Genomic DNA, 14,885 nt, shown 5'->3' with positions numbered 1-14,885 from the left:
ACATCATAATACAACAGTTATCAGCCAGAGGAATGTTCTTGTAGTTGAGATAATAAGAAAAGAGTATGAAGCACAGAAGTTAAGTTAGTAAATAAAATTATTATTCCAATGTATTGTGATGTTCTTTATAGTATTGTGGTAGAAAGCCTCTAAAAGTACTTATTATGAATGAAAAATGATGCCTGTAGATCAACGATAAGGGGACAGGTGGCCCCACCAATTATAAATTCCCCAAGATTGTAAATGTATATTTTATCATACTGTGTCAAAATATTCATTTTAATATTCAAACATTTTACCACATAATAAGCTGTAACCATATGTTTATTTGTTATATTATACCACTATAACGTTAATAAATATTTACAGAGCCACTGTGTATCCTAGATATATTAGAAATGATAGCTTTCTTGATTTTTGATTTTAAGTGAAAATATTCAGTGCCTCAGAAACTAATTTTAAATAATGTTACATTTGTTACACTTTGGTAAGAGCCAAGGAGTTTAGATTTTTAAGACTGACACCCCCCTTTTTAACTCATGTTGTTTTATTTATTTTCCCCAATTGCATGAATTAAAGATGGGGTGTTATCTCAGCTTTGAATTCCTTAGCTTGATGTCGCAGCTTTTGCTTTATTTGTATGTGAATTCTGTCTTTAATAAAGATGAGCTCTGCTGAACTTTCCATTAATGAGAAACACTTAGGTATGCATCTCTTTATAACGGATCTTGGTGGTACCAGGAAAATTCAGAAATGTTGCTAGTCTATTAATAATTAACATGGCAAGCTGTATGATTAATCAGAAGTTTTATGATCTCTAAAAACATAACATTATCTCTGTAAATCGAATTGTATACAATTACATTGACAACCATTAGTTAAAAAAAAAAAAGCAGGCCGGGGTGTGGTGGCTCAGCCTATAATGCCAGCACTTTGGGAGGCTGAGGCAGGCGCATCACATGAAGCAAGGAATTTGAGACCAACCTGGCCAGCATGGAGAAACCCGGTGCCTACTAAATATACAAAAATTAGCTGGGCATGGTGATGTACCCAGCCACTCGGGAGGCTGAGGCAGGAGAATCACTTGAACCCAGAAGGCAGAGGTTGTAGTGAGCCAAGATCGCTCCACTGCACTCCAGCCTGGGCGACAGAGCAAGATTCTGTCTCAAATTTAAAAAAACAAATAAAACTCAGGACTCCTAACTCATACTTTTTCTGTTACAATGAATGTTACATTAGTATTTATTCTTCTGTGACAGCTGAGACTAGACCAGACCCACATCTAGGAGACAGGAGGTTCAAGATGAGGCACTGACGTTTTACTTTCGTGTGTCAGTCTCAGGGCGATTCCTACTCAGCTGAAAAACTAGGAGGAACCCTGGCTAGTTTGGTAGTTATTGATTTGGTTACCTGTTTTCAGTGTCCTTCGTCTTCCTTACTCAGCTCAGCTGTTTTCACTTTTCTTTCCACCTGTGTTTAGGAAGAGACCTTCTCAGTATTATAAATTTTGATAAGATTTTCACACCCTAACAAACAAAAGTAGTTCTCCACATAGGCACAGTGTCTGAGCATTCTTCACCTATACTTGGTGGGGATGTTAGCTATGTTCTCTTATACCCTTTAGCTGTCAAGTACATCAGAAGTGGAGGCTGTGGGCGCAGGACACGACTAATGCAAACCATCAGTTTCAATTCACACTTGGATCTGTTTCCAGCATTTCTGCTTTTGTCATCATCACAGGTTCAGAAATCATTGAGTAACGTCCTGATTTCTAATTTTTCTGTGGGAAGAGAGTGTTACAATTTGCCACCTTAATTGTATTCTGCTGTAATTGTCTCTCACTAGATATTTGAAGCACATATGAATTCTGCATCATGAAACTTGAGTCTTTATACCCTCTGTTCGTTGACTGAATTTAGTTGCAAGAGGAATCTTTCGCTTTTATTTTTTTAAACTGCTGATGAGCACTCAATTGAAATGACTCAGTTTTCATCTGTGGTTTCTCTTCCCTAATAGAATAAAGCATATGTAATAACCTGAAATACTGGACAGCTTGAACTTCTTTAATGCCCCTGAATGTCTCTTACAGCCTTTGTCTAGGTTTGAACTTTCTGAATTATGTATTTCAGACTTTGAGAAAGAAGGGCCTTAATGGCTGTGACAGCCCAGACCCCGATGCGGACGATTCAGTAGGTCACAGCCCTGAGTCTGAGGACAAGTACAGGAAAATTAACGAAGATATTGATCTAATGATCAGCAGGCAAAGATTGTGTGTAAGTACTCGGAACACCCTTCATTTTTTTTACTCTTGATATTTCTCTGAACCTGGCAGGCATTGAACAAGAAAGAAAACAAAGGCTGTGAAAGCCCCGATCCCGACTCCTCTTATGCACTCACCCCACGCACTGAAGAAAAATACAAAAAAATTAATGAAGAATTTGATAATATGATCAAGAGTCATAAAATTCCTGTAAGTACCAAAGGTAGATGGCTGGTCTGCTGATAACTGCTGCAGTAACATACGTTAACCCTCTCAGTGATGGCTTTCTCTAAGACTCTTCGGAAAGTCAAACAGATAAATAGCCATCTCATCCCACGGGCAGCTCATTTAGAAAGCAAACCCTAAAAGATGCTGAGATTATGTAATCTAACGGAGTTGCCATCGAAAAGTTCATTCTGAGGTAGAACAGTTCACAGCAGGAAGAGAAAGATTTATGAGACACACCCTGAATTTACACAATCTTTTAAACACACAGTCCATGCAAATCACAATACACGAGTAAAACACTGGAACCTCCTTCCAAGCAAGTTTGAGAATTGCCATAAAATACGTAAGATTATACATTGTTTGCTGAGAGCTGATACACAAGTGGGTCAGCAATTCTTTCATGTAAACTGACAGTCGTCACCTAAATAAAAGCTGATTTCTGAATAAAACTTCAGCCCCTCTCCCTATACATAAAATTCAACAACAGCACTGAAGGGTTAAAGCTAATGCTCGCTGCAGGGAACAGACTGCATGAAACCTAATGGTAAGATTTCAACATGTTTGTGTGCTGGGGTGATTTTAAAGCTTTATCAGAATATTATCCGCTTTGCCACCAACATTTTCCATGCTTTAACATTTGGCTAATTTTTGTTTTAACCAAATGAAAAAAATTCTAACAGTCAATCATATGCCTTGCCAGATATTTAAGAGAAATAACTGCATGTATTATTTTGTTGTCCACATATATAGGAGGAAAGTGGATACTTTTTGTTAGATTCTGTCATCAATCAAATAATGTTAATTTTGTGGCATAAAGGGGTGAAACCCAAGGCTCACATGCCTTCTGAATAACTAATGTTAGTGTCTGAACCCTAATTGTATACAAGCTCCTCAGTAGGTAATCAGTTCCTTTCGAAAAAAGTTCATTTTTTGTAAGTTAGCAAAACAGCCTAAACCTGAGAATTGAGAGAGACTGAAGTGAAAATATGTTTTGGTGATTACAAGTGCAGATATGTGGGGACAAAGCTCGAGGCCAAATTCACAACTTCACTCACAAGATAAATTGATATTTTACCATAGTAGCTGCACACTCAAACCTGTATTGAATTAAATCGAACACTTTAAAACTTATTTACAAAATGTGTGTGCATATTAAAATTTCTGTCCTCATAAATACCTATCTGCTTCTTTTGTTAAATGAAATAATGTCAGCAGTAGAACTTTTGTTGAATCAGAATTTTTAATACACTGTATCATGAAGGAAAGCTAAGTACTGTAAATTCTTAAAGGTTTCATAAAACTGAGTATTATATGCACACATTCATAGTGGGCACCTTATGAAATGGAGTATTTAGTATTATATGCAGCTATGCATACTTGTTATGTCCAGAATTATTAAATGATAAAATATCCATTGGGATTTTATTTTGCCCAGAAGGAAAAGAGAAGCGGCTCCTTTGGGCCAATCTATTTATTTATTTATTTATTTATTTATTTATTTATTTATTTATTTATTTATTTTGAGACGGAATTTCACTCTTGTTGCCCAGGCTGGAGTGCAGTGGTGCAATCTCCGCTCACCGCAACCTCTGCCGGCCTCAGCCTCCCGAGTAGCTAGGATTACAAGCATGTGCCACCACGCCCAGCTAATTTTGTATTTTTAGTAGAGACGGGGTTTCTCCGTGTTGTTCAGGCTGGTCTTGAATTACTGACCTTAGGTGATCCACCCACCTGGGCCTCCCAAAGTGTTGGAATTACAGGCGTGAGCCACTGTGCCACGCCACTTGGGCCAATTTTTAGTTCTTATGGTCTGAGTTTCTCTTGCTATATAATACATTGGTGTGGAGCAGCTGTGCATTAAGGTTTGTGAGTGTAGGATGTTAAGGCAGAGTACCTTAGGTGTGTCAGACAGTAAGAATCCCCTGCACAGTTGGAATAAAGACAGATATATGCAGTACTGCTGATCACTCAGTGGAGGTGATAATTTAGGTGGAGTTTTAACCCCTAAAGTCCTGGGGGAATGCACATTGGGTCATTTTTCTCATACTTTAGGGAGAGAGACGTGTGATACACATCTGCCTTCCCTCACAGGATTTCAGCCTGTTATATAAAGAGTTCAAAATCGAGATACGTGATATCTTAAGGGGTGCAGCAGTGTGTGGCAGGGGCTGAAAAACCACATTAGAGTTTACGGGCAGAGCTGTGAGAAGGAGCCACCCAGCTCTGAGCTATGCCACAGAGTCTCCATCTCTTTAGTAAGTGCTTCAGTCTTCACGATGAAAAGCCCAGTTTTTGCACATTGCTCTGAGTTGCTGGAAGTCAATTTTGTTGAAAGTTTCCACAGCTGCTAAAACATTTACAGCAGGGCAAGGACACTCTGCCCTTTGTATGTAGAGAGTGTCTCCACCTCTTTAAAAACATTACAAGACTGTTTTTCTATTTCGAAGACCCAGTTTGAAGAGTTTCCCTTTTAAAACAGAAAATTTAATATCGTAGTCACCTGTTGGTATACTATAATTTATGCCCATATTCCTCAATTACATGAAATAATTCATGGGTGATTTGGAACTGTGTCGACCAGCATTTCCTCATGCTGGGTTTGCCATGGTTCATGCTGGGCTTCACAGCAAGAGAAAACACCTCCGTCTGAGGAACCAGCAGAAGTTAGGAAAGGGGCTGAACGAATGAGAGGCGGGTGCAAGTTGGTTGAGAGTAAAAGGGAAGGGAGTAAGTGGAAAGAAACAGTATATATTTTCTTCAAAATAATGTGCTGTGAAGAGAGAGAAATAATGCTGTATGTAGGATCAAGGGAGAAGTTAAAATGAAAGCACTTGAGATTATTTACATGCAGAGGAGAAGTGTTTGGAGGAACGAAAAGATTGAACATACAGGTACAATGGAGATAAAATGACCAAGCTTCTCAAGGAAAGGAAGGAGGATGGGACCTAAACAAGACGGTGTTACAGATGTAGCCAGGTGTAGCTAAGGTGGTAGCTGGATAGAATGATGCTGAGTAGGTGACCATATAATGACCTCTATTTTATTTTTATTTATTTTTATTTTTATTTTTTGAGACGGGGTCTCACCCTGTGCCTCAGGATGGAGTGCAGTGGCGTGATCCTGGCTCCCCTCAACCTCCGCCTCCCGAGTTCAAGTGATTCTCCTGCTTTAGCCTCCCAAGTAGCTGGGACTGCAGGTGCCTGCCACCAGGCCTGGCTAGTTTTTGTATTTTTAGTAGAGATGGGGTTTCACCATGTTGGCCAGGCTGTTCTGGAACTCCTGACCTCAAGTGATCCTCCCGCCTTGGCCTCCCAAAGTGCTGGGATTACAGATGTGAGCCACCAGGCCTGGCTATTTTCTTTTTTCTAATATATTTAGTTTAGCTTCTGTAGTTAATTAGGGAAGGGGGAAGCAGGTGCTTGAAAAAGGACTGAGAAGTTAGACATCATGAGGAGTAGGGATGGAGAGGGAATGAACAAGTCGATGATAGACTTGTCAGGCAGCCTTGAGGGAATTTAGATAACCAGCAATTGGTCCTCACAAGTCATCAGAGTTGTATGATTTTTTTTTTTTCCCTCTACTAGGGCCCAGCAGCTGGTAATGGTTAATCAAAATTTAAAGGTGTCATTAGTGGCCAAAAAAAAAAAGGGTGGGGGGAAGATTCAGTTCAATCATTCGCATTAAATAAAAGAGGGCCCATTAACTAAAAATATTTTACTTAAACTATTTTATTTGACTTTTTTATTGGACTTTTCCTTGTGGTAAGTTTGGGAAAATAGTGGGTTTTGGATAAGAGTTCAGATACTTTTCCGATTATGACTCACTACAGTAACCATGATCACTTTGTTCAGGGATAAAAACTAAAAGTTTTTTAGCTGTCATGTCTGTGTCCTTCAAAGCTGGGACTGGCTTCATGGGCCCTCGACCTGGCCCTGTTCTCATAGGGCTGCACTTGGTTAAATACTGTGCTGTCATTGTCTTGAAGTTCTTTATACTTTTTTTAAAAGGGCCCCCACATTTTCATTTTACACTGGGTCCTGAAAATTACATAGCCAATTCTGCTGACAGCATTTTATTTAATCACCTCAAATTCTCTCTTTCTTCCTACCTTGAGTGTTTGTAAAAGTTGGAGTCTGGCCCTGAAGTCTTTGCAAGTTTGGTGTTTTTAACTACTTCTTGGCTTTCATTTTTTAGACCAAAAAAAAAAATGTTTAAATGTAGATGCTTTCAAGTTTCCTAATTTTGAAAAGTCAAAGAGAAAAAGAATAATGCCAATTTCTTGGAAATATTTATATGCGATTATAGCATTTGCATTCCCTAAAATGTTTAGAGCTGCTTCGTCTCTTCATGGATACAACCATTTCATGCCTTAGATAAGGAAATCAAGGTCAAGGGAGATTAAATGACCTGCCTGGTTAAATGGCAATTTATTACATAACCTGGACTGTAACTGAGATTTCTGATAGAAAGGCTAGTGTTCATTCTGATTCTCTAAAATATCTTCTCAGTGTGCTCATTTTTAAGTTTATAATTTGCTTTCAAAATTATAGATAGTTCCTTTAACTCAGAAACAGAAAATCAAATACCATATCTTCTCACTTAGAAGTGGGAGTTAACAATGGGTACACATGGACATAAAGATGGAAATAATAGACACTGGGGACTCCAAAAGCGAGGAAGGTAGCAGGGCGGGGTGAAGTTTGAAAAATTAGCTCTTAGGTACAGTGTTCACTATTTGGGTAATGGGTACACTAGAAATCCAGTCCCCGCCAGTATGCAATATATCCATGTAACAAACATGTACATGTATCTAAAATTAAATTAAATTTTAAAAAATTATCATAGGTAGTTCTTGATACAGATAAGGAAACAAAGCAAAAGATAAATAGAATACAAATGATCTTGGTATATTTTATGAATTTTGAAATTTTGAAGTATACTCTGATACCATAATTATATTTGACTGCTTAGCCAATCACAAAGTAGTTTTATAATAATCATTATCATCCAATTGTTTCTGATCCAGAATTCTAGAAACTGAAGAATTAATTCTAGGGGATAATAGTCAGAGAAAGGAAGGAGTAGAATGACTTTCACTGACCTGGTTGTTAGGATGGTCCTGAACTCATTACATAATTATTAATAATCCTCTTTATTTCACCCCAGGGGTGAAGGGGATATGGGCTTTAGTCTCTAATGAGACACAACCAACATTCTATAGCATATTCAGGGAAGATATAGTTTTATAGCAGATCCTTAGATACCTAGTAACAGTTAAACATTTATAAGTAGTAACAGTGAATTCAAATTAAAACATTTGTAGCCCAGAGATGGCTTTAAAATACCAACTCTAAGTTAATATGGAAGAGAGGAGTCTTTAAGATTTCTTTTTTCCTAAAATCTAAGACGCTCCAGTGTAGATACTCACCCACATTTCATGAGAACCCATTTGGTTTATTATTTATGTGGTCCATAGATAATGAGCTTCTAATATCTAGCCCTTATTCACTTAACAGAACGATTTCTACTACAGCATTTTATTTCTATCCCAAAACTTATACTGTGTTGCATAGTGTTTTGGTAGCAAAAGCAACAGACTCAGTCACTAGATAGATGACTTTGGGCCACTTACTTAATCTTACCAGTTTGAAAAGGGAAGAATTATATCTATAGTCAAGGGATGTTTAAAGGGTTATATCATATCATATATATCAATTATACAGCACAGTGCCTGCTCAATAAATAATATACAGTAAATAGAAGCTTTACTTTTGTGTTAGTACAGTGTCTTTCTAAAAATTCTCCTTTGAAGAAAAATATTAAGTTCCTATAATAAGAGGTAGAGTAGGCTTTGCATTGCCTCATAGCAAAAGGGCACTATTTAACCAACATCATAAATGATTTTATAACCAAGGGAAAGGAAGAGCAGGAAAAAGAGATCAGGATATGGGCAAGTAACAGGACAAATTACAGGATTAAATAGGGTGGTCAGAGTGGGCTTCCAAGACAAGGCCAGATTTTGAGCAGAGACTTGAAGAAGGTGATGCAGTTCGTCATGGAAATGAACCAGGGAGGCAGAAGGTGTTAGGTGATGAGATAACAGAGGTTGGCAAAAGCTTATTAAGAGGGCCTGTGGACCCTTGGAAGCAAAAACTCTCATCTCGAGTTTTTATTCTAAGGTAAGAGCCCTCACGGGGTTTTGAGCAGAGGAGTGTTGGCATGACTTAAGCTTTTAAAGGGCCAATCTGATTTCTGGGTTGCAAATACAAAGAATGGCAAGGACTGGAGCAGGTAAATCAGTTAGGACATGACTGCAGTTATCTAGGCAAGAGATGGCACTGCTTGAGCCGGGGTAATAGCCACACCCTCCAGTCATTGTGATACCCAAAGATAGTCCAACAGATTTCCAAAATGCTCCCTAAGGAGACAATCCCACCCCTGTAGATTACCAATGTTCTAGATCTAGAGTTTCTCTTATGGCCCAAGGTTGCGCAGGAAACAGATGGCAAACTCTAAAGGGTAATTGAAGAGAGTTTGTTAAAAGGACTGTTTACAGATGGGTAGAATTAAGGGAAACCTGAGAGAATAATGAAGTACATTAGGGCTTGCAACCTAGAAGCTGTTCCCACCTCTAGGCCTAAAGGAGTAAGTGGAGGGGAAAAGTACCAGATCACAGCAAGATCTATGTGTACAGGAGAGAGCAACTCAAAAAGAGACGGAGTCTTCGCTAGAGAAACGCAGCCTCAGCCAGCCTGTGGCCCAGCAAGGATGACGCCACTATAAAAAAAATACCCTGACCTTGCTCCCTCCTGCTCTCTGTGCTATTGCTGGTGCCTCCTCCACTGACCAGTGGGAAGCCAGAGAGCAGGAGAGCCTGGGTGATGCAGTCTGGAGGGTCAGCTCCTGGGCATACAGCAGAGTGAAGGGGCTAGAGAGTGGGTCTGGATGGAGCAAGTGGAGAATATACCTAGTAGAGTCACTTTACTTTGTTTTCTTGAGTATGCTAGAGCAATCCTTATTTGGCCTTTTAATGAAGAAATACAATACGTTATTCATGCTATAGACTTTGACTTTACAGCATATGCTAATTTTTTGTTGTTAAAAGGGGGCTGGAAATGTAAGGCTAAATTCATTATTTGATCCTTATCAAACATTCATATTCCATTATGTCAATTTTTATCCAAAAATTATTTCCCCTGTTTACAATAGATAAAGCCTAATAAAGACTGGCCATATTACTGATATCACTTGAACATTTTTATTTCCCTCTAATACAATGACAGATTGGGCCAGGTGCGGTAGCTCACGCCTGTAATCCCAGTACTTTGGGAGGCCGAGGTGGGCGGATCACCTGAGCTCAGGAGTTCAAGAACGGCCTGGGCAACATGGTGAAATCCCATCTCTACTAAAAATACAAAAAAAATAGCTGGACATGGTGGCACGTGCCAACCACTACTTGGGAGGTAGAGGCAGGAGAATCACTTGAACCTGATAGGCAGAGGGTGCAGTGAGCAGAGATGGCACCATTGCACTCCAACCTGAGCAACAGAGTGAGACTCTGTCTAAAAATAATAATAATAATAGTAAATATAAAATAAAAATGAAAAATCAAAGATGTGTGGAAAAAAAGAGTTTTGAATGTAAAGCATTTGCTGTTGTCAATACTGACATGTCCAGAACATGGAAGAAAAGAAAAATGGGAAATAAATAATAAGGGAGCATAAACATAAACAAAGAAAAGTATTGTGATCATCACCAAGATAAACAGAGAAATATTACACAGCAAGATGTAGGATGCAGGCCAGCCGACCAAACAGTAACGGAAAGTGGATGTTAGCACTAAGGGAAAACAATAGTAAAAACAAAATAGGACCAAAAAAACCAACCAAGTGAGCCTTATGCACATATGCATTTAAATTTGCACAATAACTTATTGAGAACCCCCAAGGCAATGCCTTAATGCCTTCTATAAATCTTATTCCATATATATGTCCATTTTATATTAAGAATGCCATATGCTTTGATACCATATGAGTTCTCCGGCATTATATTCAGAGTATTTTTACTTGTAATGCTTAAAAAAAATAGCTACAATTATGTTCCTGTGTTCATCTAGTTAGTACAGCAGAAACATAAACATGATTTTGCTTAAATTGACAAAATAATTACTCAAAAATCAATCATTGAAACCTGGATTAATCTAATTAGACATCCACACAGCTTCAGTTCACTAAATATTTGGCAACTTTCACAATTGAGACACAGGTCTTGCCATTTGTCCGTGGCGGTACATACCAAAATATGAAGCAGAGCGTTTTCTGAACTATCACTTTAAAGTGTAAATTATTGAATGATACATGCTCTGTTGAATCCTATATGTTAAAATGCCTATTCTCTTTACAGTTACTTTTAAAAGACAGACTTTAAAACATAATAATTAAGGTATATGTGCTATGCACATGCTTGGAGATGATTTTCTATCATTAAACTTCTACATAAATATGCTTCAGTAAGCAGTTAAAGGCTTTGGTTTGCATTTTAATCCTTTTTCTCTGTGAAGTCATCACAATCAGACACCTTTGATCTTGCAGTCATTTCTGGCACCAGATTCAGATATCACAAATGAACAATTACTACTTAATAGAATGGAATCCAAAGACAATGGAGTCTAATGAAGTGGGGCTTTGTTTTAAACAAAAGTGAAACGTTTTTTAATGGTTGCAAAGAAAGAGTTCTAAGCACATTTAAGAAATCAATTTGTGATCTGAATGTCTTGAGAGCTCTTCATAATGGTCTTCTAGACACCAAGTAGTTTGGAATGTAGAATTTTTCTTGGAAACATAAGGGCTGTCTGTCCTGAAGAGCTTCTGTTATTAAATCTTTTCTTTTACCTATGTTTTGTTTTCTGTTCCTGCAGGCTGTTCCACCTCCCAACTTTGAGATGCCAGTCTCCATCCCAGTGTCCAGCCACAACAGTTTGGTGTACAGCAACCCTGTCAGCTCACTGGGAAACCCCAACCTTTTGCCACTGGCTCACCCTTCTCTGCAGAGGAATAGTATGTCTCCTGGTGTAACACATCGACCTCCAAGTGCAGGTAACACAGGTATGTCCTCATGAGGATGTAATGCTAACAGATCATTGGAAGGGATCACTTTCGGCAAAGCCAACACTCCTTTATCTACGAGATGTTTTCTGGTTTTCCATTTACTCCCCTTCACGGCTTACCATCCACCCCGGGGCTAGGTCTCCTGCATGATAGAGCCTAAACTCTTTAGTATGTCTTTGGAAATCTTTCATAATCTGCCATGTATCTTTTTCATTCTGCCACTTACCTCCTCCCGTGGCTATATTTTAACCACATACTCAAAAACAGGATGTCAGATGTCAGATACCCTTTCTCCACACTTTTACTTCTGCTCGTCCCCCATGCCTAAAATGCCATTTTCCCTCTTCCTCCTGGCAAGCTACCGCTTCTTCTGTGAAATCTTCCCCTGTGTTCTCTGATAGTATTTATCCTATTTAGTTATTTATTATTTAGGTCACTTTTTGTTTATTTATACAGTAACTTATCCCACAAAGGACTTAGGCAGAAAGAAAATATAAGATAGCATCATTTGTAAGACATGTGAAATAAAAACAAAGCTGAGTCAGAAATGAAGTTAATTAAACACATGTACACCTGCCCCGAATTTGTCTCTGCACTTTTACTTGCTGTTGTTCAATTCGCAGTGTCCAAGGGAAAAATAAATTATTACTCAGAAAAAGTTCATCCATTCTTAGTACTTAAAACAATCAAAATACATTATGATGAATTGTATTGAATATGTGTCTGTTTTGATACTGGTTTTAAAGAACATTGAAGGGAAGAATGTTCTCTTGATTTGCTAGATTCACAATAGGAACCAAGTCAAAGAATATTGAATATAACAAAACTATTCCTTTATTTTTCCAGAAGCAGCATCAAAAATAATTGTATTTCTAAATCACATACAGCAAACCATTATATATTTGCACTTCATATTTTTAAAAGTACCCCATGGGAGATTTTTAATATATCTTACATACACATAGCTGTATGAAAGTAGTTTATTCATGGAGGAATTTTCCTGTAGAATACTTATATATCTGCCTTACAGTTAGAACCAAACATGTGTTACTATTTTTGTTACAGAAGCTTTGTATAGAAAATACAATTAAATTCATCCATATAAAAAATTTTAATAAATCTTGAGTCGGGAAATGTGTTCAAAGGACTTCATCGGGCCATTCTCTTGACTTTTGAATATATTTGAATGTTTTCATATGAATTTTCAATAACCACATGTATTCCTTTCAGATCATACTCGAATGCAGTTCACTTTTCTATTTGATAAACTCATGCTCATTTTTTTAATTTGATACTTTATTTCCAAAATATTATTTGATTGGAAATAATAAACATTTTCTTAAACTGTAACGAAGACCAGATGCAATGGATCACTCCTATAATCTCAACACTTTAGGAGGCTGAGGTGGGAGGATTGCTGGAGCCCAGGAATTCAAGACCAGCCTGGGCAACATAGAGAGACCCCATCTCTACAAACGTTTTTTTGAAAATTAACTGGGTATGGTGGCTTCTGTCTGTGGTCCCGGCTACTCAAGAGGCTGGGGTGGGAGGACAACCTGAGCCTGGGAGGTTGAGGCTGAAGTGGGCCATAATCCTCCCACTGCACTCCAGCCCGGGCAACAGAGCAAGCTCTGTCACAAAAAATTTAAAAAAAAAGTATGTATGTATGTTTATATATATATACACCCACATATATATGTATACATATATATACACACACATATAAACATTTTCTTTTAATTCCAAAACTTGAACCAACTAATAATTATAGAGTATCACTTAGAGGCAATTAGAAAATCTAGATGATATTCTCACTATTATTCTTTTGGCTGAATCTTGTTTTTTTCAAAACTAAAAGTAATTTTTATATTCAATATCTTATTGAAACATCTTGACTCTCATAAATAAACATTGCCAAATTTTAACATACTTTCTTAAGTTAGCAGTGAATAAGCATATGTTTCTTAATTTGTGGCCAGTGAAAAATTTGTTTTATTGTGTCAGTCAATAAGATTTGAGTAGTAAATGTGGGTAGATTCATGAAACGATCAAATTTCTGGACAATTAACATTACACAAAATTAATGGCATACAACATATTTACAAAGAACTAAACATCAAATGTGAAGTCATCTGAGCGTATAGTAGACCTTACTCTTTCTTTCACTTTCTATAAAACATCTGCTTAGAGAAAACCTAGACTTAGAAATAATAAAAATGCAGAGACCAAAGACTGGATTTTTTTAAATGTAACTTTCTTAGAAAAAAAGATTCTGCAAAATGTCAGTGATTGAATGTATTTTTAACGTTTGAGCACAGCATGGCACAGTAAAACAAATGTCAGCCATCTGACTTGGGTTGTACTTTACAAGTTTATGACTATTGCAAGAGGGCAAAATACTGAGGTTGCTAAAGGTAAAGTGTTTTGTTCTGTGGGCCTTTAGCCTTTCTCGTTTTGATCTTCCTCTTTAATCCATAGGTGGTCTGATGGGTGGAGACCTCACATCTGGTGCAGGCACCAGTGCAGGTAAGCACAGACTCCATACTGCAGTATGTATCATTGTTCTGAGTTCTACTAGGTGATTTGCAGGACAAAGTCTTTTGAACAAATAAAGTTAAGAGATCTGTGAGAGGCTTGGAAAAATGACACCAATAATTTTTAAAGCACTTTTCTGAAGCAGGAGTGGTTAAACAATAACTTAAAAGAAAACTATTTATTAACTAGAACCTTCCTTAATAAACTTCAACTGGTCAGCAGAGAATTAAGGGCTCTGATCCAATCGACCTAATCCCGGATACCATCCTTGGACACAAGAGTACCTTTAGCAAACCATACTTTTTGTATTCTCTGTTAATTATTTCACATTAAATGTGAATCATTTTCCACCCAAAGAAGTATTGAACTTCTGTGTATTTCTAAAGGAGAGTACATAAAGAAAACAAGGGGTTAAGATTGTAATCATTCAACAATACTGTTAATAAAATAAAATCACATTGGCATTAAAATGAGCTCTTAGAAAACATGAGTATAATGCATCCCAAAAAGACCCTAAAATATATTTCAGCTAAGAACTTCTTACACTGTGACCAGTAATTGTCTCAGTCACATATCTCCAGGTTTCCATGTTAATTCATAATATCAAGATTATTGAAATATTGATGTCATTTTCAATGCAGAGGCAAGATAGCACAATACTTTCAAATGCCAACTGCAGTTCACTATTGGCATAACAAGTAACCATGGTAATTTCTGCAGCTGGAACATGCTATACATTTAAAATAGTAGGAGGC

The 14,885-nt window shown here is 37.5% G+C and overlaps 2 protein-coding genes across 54 annotated transcripts in view; one reads left to right on the top strand and one right to left on the bottom strand.

The window, feature by feature from the left end:
* The window catches only part of LOC135971059 (uncharacterized), a 115,810-nt gene that overhangs the window by 22,581 nt on the left and 78,344 nt on the right, over positions 1-14,885 (bottom strand). For all 4 annotated transcript variants that reach the window (XR_012413846.1, XR_012413848.1, XR_012413847.1 and 1 more), the window contains one exon: positions 1,411-1,470. The gene's annotated coding sequence lies outside the window, so the exon portion shown is untranslated. The remainder of the gene's footprint in view (positions 1-1,410; positions 1,471-14,885) is intronic.
* The window catches only part of MEF2C (myocyte enhancer factor 2C), a 184,335-nt gene that overhangs the window by 140,419 nt on the left and 29,031 nt on the right, over positions 1-14,885 (top strand). For 39 of the 50 annotated variants that reach the window (XM_073993798.1, XM_073993783.1, XM_015451670.3 and 36 more), the window contains 3 exons: positions 2,130-2,273; positions 11,406-11,592; positions 14,074-14,121. In XM_073993798.1, the coding sequence (XP_073849899.1) occupies positions 2,130-2,273; positions 11,406-11,592; positions 14,074-14,121 (379 nt within the window). Of the gene's footprint in view, positions 1-2,129; positions 2,274-2,332; positions 2,471-11,405; positions 11,593-14,073; positions 14,122-14,885 lie in introns of all 50 variants that reach the window. The other 11 variants (XM_073993801.1, XM_073993789.1, XM_073993781.1 and 8 more) reach the window with 2 other exon arrangements.

The sequence above is a fragment of the Macaca fascicularis genome, chromosome 6, assembly GCF_037993035.2.
Source record: "Macaca fascicularis isolate 582-1 chromosome 6, T2T-MFA8v1.1".
NCBI classification, from domain to species: domain Eukaryota; kingdom Metazoa; phylum Chordata; class Mammalia; order Primates; family Cercopithecidae; genus Macaca; species Macaca fascicularis.
Note: the sequence above shows the minus strand (reverse complement) of the source record. Positions and strands in the feature narration are given on the sequence as shown.